This window comes from Parasteatoda tepidariorum, chromosome 8 (assembly GCF_982258835.1).
Source record: "Parasteatoda tepidariorum strain Cologne lab strain chromosome 8, Ptep-v5.0, whole genome shotgun sequence".
Taxonomy (NCBI): Eukaryota; Metazoa; Arthropoda; class Arachnida; order Araneae; family Theridiidae; genus Parasteatoda; species Parasteatoda tepidariorum.
In genome coordinates, this window is record NC_141762.1 from 70,911,285 (window position 1) to 70,919,265 (window position 7,981).

Sequence of the window (7,981 nt, forward strand, 5' to 3'; positions counted from 1 at the left end):
AATATCCCTTTTGTGAGTTTTGCCATCACTCTGGAATCAAAAAAATTGCGAATCAAAAAAATAAAAAATAATAAATAAATAAATAAATAAATGAAAACTAAAATAAAATAAATAATAAGGCGAAACGCAGTTATAGAACTTGTTTATCCAAAAATAATTTCAAATAAATATTTTTTTCATAATTATTTATTATTTTTTATAATTTAACTTACTTGTCGAGTATTCCCACTTCTGCGCATGTTGTTTTGGTGCGCCCACAGCGCCACCAGTTGATGTTTTGATCTCAATCTGTGAACAAGCATGTTTAGCTCCGTACGATAATTAGATGTTTAATTGTTAATCCTTTTTTGTTTGTTATATTTCGTTATTAAAGTGATTGTCTCTAAAACATGTTAGTCTTTTATGACTGAGCAAATTGATATTTATTACCCTCCAAAATGTGGCAGTCCTGGAGAACGGGGTAAGTAGCACTTACCTTAATTAATATAGAAATAGTTTTCTTCAGTTTTTGCTTAAAAATTGATATTTGGCGCCCGAACAGGGACTGCCATTAAACGGTAATAAACTATTATTGACATTTATTGACTTTTACCTGATAACGAAATGTTGCATGTTTGAAATAAGACATTAAACACCAATTAAAAGAAATTAAGATTAGCAATTAAGAATAACTATAAATTGACTCACACTTACAGAATGTCTGAAGAAGAATTGAATAAATTGAAACGGAAACGCGGCTTTGTAAGAGCTTCGGTGACAAAGATGATTACTAAAATCGAAACTGACATTCTAAAACCGGACATAAGTGTGGAAGATCTCGAAGAATCACTCGAACTTTTTGGTGAAAAAAGCGAGGAATTAAAAACTATTGATTCTCAGATTGAGGGCTTAATCAAAATCGAGGATATGGAAGAGGAATTTAACTGTATAGAAGAGTACAAAGAAAAAATAACTAAAACAAAATTTAGAACATTAAGATTTATTAAGAATTTAAACAAAGAACTTGATTTAAATAATTCCTTTCAAGAAGCTAATATTTCTCTAAATAGTCCCAATCAGAGTGACATTCAAACCATTGAAAGGGAACGCATAAAGTTACCTAAATTAACTATTCCTAAGTACTACGGAGAAATTTCTGAATGGTTAAATTTTTGGAATTGTTTCAATTCGTCAATTAATGAGAATAAGAACCTCAGTAAACTTGATAAATTCATTTATTTGAGATCATTTTTAGGAGGTCCTGCGTTTAATGTGATTGATGGTTTAGAATTAACCGCGGAACATTATGATCACGCTATTGATTTATTAAAGCAACAATTTGGCGATACAAATATTTTGATTAATGTACACATTGAAAACCTACTCCATACATGCCCATTAAAAAACTCTAATGACGTAAAAAACTTCAGGAACATTTTTAATCACATACAAAAGAACATTAGAAGTTTAGAAAGTTTATCTGTTAAAAAAGATAGCTATTCGAACATTCTAGTTCCCATTTTAACCAAATTGTTGCCCCGTGATCTACTACTAGAATTCAACAAAAGAACGAAAAATCCTCTTGTTTCTGAAATTGATGAGCTAATCGATTTTTTATCATCTCAATTAAAAGCCAGAGAAATGACTTTCTTAAATTTGAGTACTTCTGTTTCGGAAATCAAAACACATGTTAGAATGAATCCTCACATTACTGAGAAGGAGTGTAGGCGCCAGCCATCGGCTTCTGCATTAATTAATGAGTGTTTTGAAGATCGGAAGAATGAGAAAGAGACATGTCTATTTTGTAAATCTCTTAAACATTACTCGGCTTCTTGCACGAATAATAATTTGAGTTTGGAAGAAAAAATAAACATTTGTAAGCGGCCTGGCTCTTATTTCCGATGCTTAAATGATAAAATAAAAAAAAGACACCTTTCCTCTACTTGTAAGGCTATCGTTAAATGTGAGATATGTTCCGGCAGACACGTCAGTATAATGTGTATGGGGAAAAGAAAAATAAATTCGATAGAAACAGGGGGGAAGGGGAATAATTCTGATCTTTCCCAAATGAAACCTGATACTGCCTGTGCTTTAAGTAACTCTTCTAGTAGAGAAAAAATAATGTTGCAAACTCTCATTGTAAGTGTTTCGGGAGGTAAACAAAAACATTTGATTAGGGTGATTATTGATACTGGATCTTCTTGTAGTTATATATCGGAATTTGCAGCGCGTAAGTTAAAATTAAAGAGTCTTGGGCAGGAAACAGTTGTGCATGGACAGTTGTGCATAAAGAAAAAAGAATCACATAAAAATTACACGATTAATTTTTGTAATGTGGACAATAGTTTTACTTATACATTAAATGTACTGGAACAAAAGACAATTTGTACCCCGATTCCAAAATTGGACAATAGGGAAATTATGAAGGAATTAAAAGGGCACGGAATTTATCCTAGTGACGTAACCGTGAATGAAACTTTATGTTTATTTGATAGGAATGCTAATGAAATTCACGGATTAATAGGTGCGGATTATGCTGGAGATTTATTTACTGGAGAAATTAAAAATATAACGAATGGCCTTGTCGCGATGAATACGCATTTCGGTTGGACCTTAATGGGAAGAACTGGAGAAAGTCCTATAACGAATGAAGTGCTTTTATCACTTCATGTTACTGACTTAAATATTTGTGACTTATGGTCACTTGATTCTCTGGGAATTACGGAACCGAATATTTCTCAAACGAGATCAGAAATTGAGGAAGCCGCGAAAGATCATTTTGTTCGGTCGTTAAGAAGGGATGAAGAAGGTAGATATGAAGTGTCTCTCCCCTGGTTAGAGGTTCATCCTGAATTACCGGACAATCGAAACCTTGCCGAAAAACGGTTAAAGTCTTGCGTAAAGGCGTTACAAAAACGAAACTGTTTACATGAATATGAAAACGTCTTCAGAGATTGGGTAGCCGAAAAAATTATTGAACCCGTTGATTCAGAGGAACTGACAAAAGACAAAGGTCATTATTTACCGCATAGACCAGTATTTAAAGCGAACTCCACAACTAAAATCCGACCGGTTTTTGATGCGTCTGCTAAGGAAAGAAATTCTGTGTCGCTGAACGATTGCGTTGAGAAAGGGCCGAATAATTTAGAACTGATCCCCAAACTCATTAACAGATTTCGTCAGGGGAAATTTGGGGTAATATCGGACATTCGTCGAGCTTTCCAACAAATAAACGTTGCTCCCTCAGATAAGAAATTTCTGCGGTTCCTATGGTGGGAGGGAGGTGATCCAGGGAAACTTATTGTTTATTCACATTGCCGTGTAGTTTTCGGCGTAAATGCAAGCCCATTTTTACTCGCCGCGACTATAAATTATCATTTAGAGAATGTAGATGAAACCAAGAGAGACATAGCTTTAAAACTTAAAGATTCCATGTATGTGGACAATTGTGTTGCAAGTGTGAACACTATTGAAGAGTTAAATTCTTTCATTACGGTGTCTAAAGAATTAATGGCTTCAGCACAATTTGACCTAAGGGATTGGAAACATAATCGGCCAGATAGTGATGAGGAAACCTCAATTTTGAACTTGTCTGGAGATAACTATAAAGAAATCGTTTCAGTATTGGGCCTTAAATGGAATTTATACAGGGATACTTTATCTTGTGAGATAAATGAGGAAAATCAACCCATTCCGAGTAAACGAAATGTATTATCTATGTTAAGCCGAATTTTTGACCCTATTGGGTTTACAAGTCCTGTCACACTAGTTCCTAAATTAATCTTGCAGGAATGTTGGAAGGAGAAAATTAATTGGGATACAGGACTTCCGGATAATCTGAGGAATAAATTTCTAAAGTGGGCTAATGAATTAAAATATCTGAAAGAAATAGAAATCCCTAGAAAAACACCTGATCTAGATGAAAATTCTACTCTGCATGTCTTCGTAGACGCGAGCAAATCGGCTTACGCGGCTTCAATTTTTATTAGAAATGTTAAAGGGGGAATAGTTAACTGTCAACTCTTACAGGCTAAATCCAAGGTAGCACCCCTAAAATCGATAACAATTCCTAGATTAGAAATTCTCGCGTGTACCATTGGAGCCAGGCTCGCTTACACTGTAAGAGATGATTTGAATATGAAGAATGTGCAAACCTTTTTCTACACTGACTCAATGAACGCTTTATACTGGATTAAAAAGCAAGATAACTGGGCCACTTTTGTTGCTAACAGAGTCAATGAAATTCGAAAACTTACGGATCCGGAGGCTTGGCGACATATTCAAGGAAAGTATAATCCCGCAGATTTGCCCTCGCGGGGATGTAATTCTAAAGATTTATTGAAATCCCATTGGTGGGAGGGCCCCCAATGGTTAAAACTGCCATTCGAGAATTGGCCAGCTAGTGAACTTTCTCCGGATATTGAAGTAGTTCTTTCAGAAAGAAAACGAACTATATCCTCAGCCACAAATTTAACAACTAATACCTTTGAAATCTTCCAAAATGTGTCTTCCTTCAATAAAATTGTGAGAATCATGGCTTACGTCATCCGATTTTATAAAAATACTCTAAGAAATCATAGTGACAGAAAGAAGGGAAAATTGAAGGTAGAAGAGATCGAAGCATCTGAGAAGTTCGTTTTGAAAGAAATTCAAAGAGAATCTTTTAATGGAAAGATAAATTTTCGAACTGTGAAAGACAGCGATGGTCTCTTACGAGTTGAGACAAGAATAACATCGAGAAAAGACTTAGAAACTTTTAGATTCCCTATATTATTGCCTAGCAAGCATGATTTGGTGGAAAAATTAATAATGGACAAACATATTGAACTGAAACATGCCGGTGTTCAAACTTTGATGTCTCACCTCAGAGAGTCGTTTTGGATCATTAAAACCAGAAAGACAATTCGAAGCGTCGTAAGAAATTGCGTCAAGTGCAAAAGATTCTCGGTTAAGCCATTGGAAGCCGTAAGCATTCCACTCCCAGAAGATCGAGTCAGAGACGCAGCTATTTTTGAAATTATAGGTGTCGACCTGTGCGGACCTCTGCTTTTAAAAGGAGATAGAAAATGCTGGGTGGTACTCTTCACTTGTGCCATCTACCGAGCGGTGCACCTCGAAGTAGTATCGTCCCTGTCAACAGATTGTTTCATCTTGGCCCTTCGCCGATTTATTGCTCGCAGAGGACACCCGTCCACTGTATACTCTGACAATGGAACAAATCTTGTGGGAACGGCAAATCTTTTGAAGAACATTAATTGGAACGAAATTGAAGACTTTGCTTCAAGGAAACGAATTTCATGGAAATTTAATCCTCCCTCTGCCCCTTGGTGGGGAGGCTTCTTCGAAAGATTAATAGGAGTTTTGAAAGGCATCCTGAGAAAGGTTCTAGGACGAGCTTGTTTGAATGAAGAAGAGTTAGCTACAGTATTATGCGACGCGGAAAGTTTAATTAATTCCCGTCCTATAACGTATCTTTCAGAAGATCCCGAAGATCTGTCAGCGCTCACGCCATCCATGTTTCTACAGGAAATTAAAGAAATTGGTGTTCCTGAACTTGACCTAATTGATTCAAAAAAATTGAACAAAAGATATTCTTATCGGTTAAAATTGCGACAAGACCTGCGAAACCGATTCAGAATTGAATATCTAGGTTTGCTTAAAGATAATTCTAAAATTAAAAGGGAGTCGTCTATCAAAGAAGGAGATCTTGTGCTAATCGGAGATTCCAACCATAAAAGAATACTCTGGCCATTGGCCAAAGTTGAAAGGACTTATCCAGGAAAGGATGGGAGAATCCGTTTAGTGGAACTTAAGACCCAATCTGGGAAACTATTAAGACCTATACAAAGACTTTTTCCGCTGGAAGTGTAACCATTTTGCTAATAATTTTATTTGTTTAGTTTTTTCAGATGGACCATATAGACTAAGAATTCTGTTTGGATTCGAAAATATTTCTTCGAATCCAAAGGTGGGAGATTGTCGAGAATTCCCACTTCTGCGCATGTTGTTTTGGTGCGCCCACAGCGCCACCAGTTGATGTTTTGATCTCAATCTGTGAACAAGCATGTTTAGCTCCGTACGATAATTAGATGTTTAATTGTTAATCCTTTTTTGTTTGTTATATTTCGTTATTAAAGTGATTGTCTCTAAAACATGTTAGTCTTTTATGACTGAGCAAATTGATATTTATTACCCTCCAAAATGTGGCAGTCCTGGAGAACGGGGTAAGTAGCACTTACCTTAATTAATATAGAAATAGTTTTCTTCAGTTTTTGCTTAAAAATTGATATTACTAATGAATATAATTTAACTCACTAATAAAGTTTTAAATTTTAAGCTATACAAATGTTTACACTAATTTAATCTACGTACTTTTAAGTAGGTACTTTGACGTACGTACTTTTAAATTTGAAAAAATTAATTAATTAGTTCTTGAGAAAGAAAAATTAAAAGGAAAAAAAAAACCTATTAAAATGGCAAAATACGCAAGAAAATTAAATTAAAGTATTTAAAACTTTTGAATGCTCTCTTACCATTTTTTATTACCATATTTTTCAGATATTTCGGCTATCTCCCATATCATGGGCCAGTAATCCTAATCTTCCGGAGAATAATGCCTGTTTACTCGTAATAAAAAAAGTAATTAGTAAACGTTTTCTTTTCATTAGCTAGCCAGAGAGTTGTTAATAACAGTTTGCTTCAGAGTTTCAAAGCCCTTAGAATATTATGATCTTTATTGCTGGGTATTCTTCGGCTGTTTATGCCAACCAATTACTTTAGATAGAACATGTAAAAGTGACGGAGTGTCGATCCAGCATACAATACGTTTCTCCAATGAATTTTTACTTGTTTTCTAATGCATGCCAGATTTGCTCATAAGAAGAACATTTATCGCCATAATTATGAAAGATAAATTTAAATAATGGACAATACACATTATTAACAACAAATATTATAAACAATTCGTAAAACAAGATGAGAGTAACACCGAATTATTACTATAAAGTTTTTCTTTTTATAACTATAAAACTGGTTTGTTCATTCCACGATTTGTTCCATTTTTTCCTCATCATTTTTTTTTTTTTTTTTTTTTTTTTTTGTTATTTAAGAATTATTCACAGCAAGAGAATATTTTTTAAACAGTATTTTATGACAATCGCTTTTAAATAGCGATAGTGTCATTTCCCAGACTGACATGGGATTGATAGGTTTGCTTGAAACTGTATAAGGGAAATAAATTATTGTACAGTTTCAAGCAAACAATTCCGAGGCATTGTTAAATATGTTTAGAATTTTAACAATAAAAGAAACAACGTTTTGCCCAAAATTTTTTGAAAAGCTTGGGGGTTGGTATGATTTCATATTTCAAATATTTTACAAGCTTGAAATTTTTCTCAAAATCAGTGAAAGCAACGCACGCGAGTCCACAGGCACACTCTTTCCACATTCGCTATTAAAATCTGTTCTAATTTGTACACTTAAAATTTTTCAGCTCTGGTAGTAAGTATCCTGGTGCAAATATATATATATATTTATACATATATATGTAATGCTAAAAGAATTATATACTAAATGTAATCCATTAATAGAACTTTTATCTAACGCGTAATCATTTAAAACCTTTCCCCCAAAGAAAGTAATAATATTGATCTAATTATCTCAAAAAATGTGATGATGTGACTTTAGTAGCTCGGGAAATTGATCAGTCCCACGTTACTAAGACCTATTGATAGTTAAATATATTGTCCAGAAAGATATAAAATCCCTCTTTCCAAGATCAATTGGCTCTTCTCCATCTATCCACCACCATGTAATGTTCTTTTTTTTTTTCGGGACTCCGATCCTTACCTTAATGAAATTCTATTATTTCTCCATGTTCCTGTATCTTTTTCAATAAGCATCGGCCACATTATGAATTTGCAATGTTAATGCTCTTAAAGCGTAACATATATACATCTAACGTATTAAGGTTCGCGTACCTTCTGAATGATTTGTTTCTTGG

At 34.2% G+C, this 7,981-nt stretch overlaps 1 protein-coding gene across 1 annotated transcript; it reads left to right on the forward strand.

The window, feature by feature from the left end:
- The first annotated feature begins 696 nt into the window (after positions 1-696).
- LOC147806291 (uncharacterized) lies at positions 697-5,850 on the forward strand. Its single transcript, XM_087149616.1, has 2 exons — positions 697-935; positions 2,475-5,850. The coding sequence occupies exons 1-2, from the start codon at positions 697-699 to the stop codon at positions 5,848-5,850; spliced, it is 3,615 nt and encodes a 1,204-aa protein (XP_087005742.1).
- Positions 5,851-7,981: the final 2,131 nt, after the last annotated feature.

Bases quoted from the DNA above. Each gene is read 5' to 3' on its own strand.
- LOC147806291 (XM_087149616.1), top strand. From the start codon at position 697: ATGTCTGAAGAAGAATTGAATAAATTGAAACGGAAACGCGGCTTTGTA. The intron at 936-2,474 runs GTACAAAGAAAA...TTTATTTGATAG, and splicing joins GAATTTAACTGTATAGAAGA to GAATGCTAATGAAATTCACG.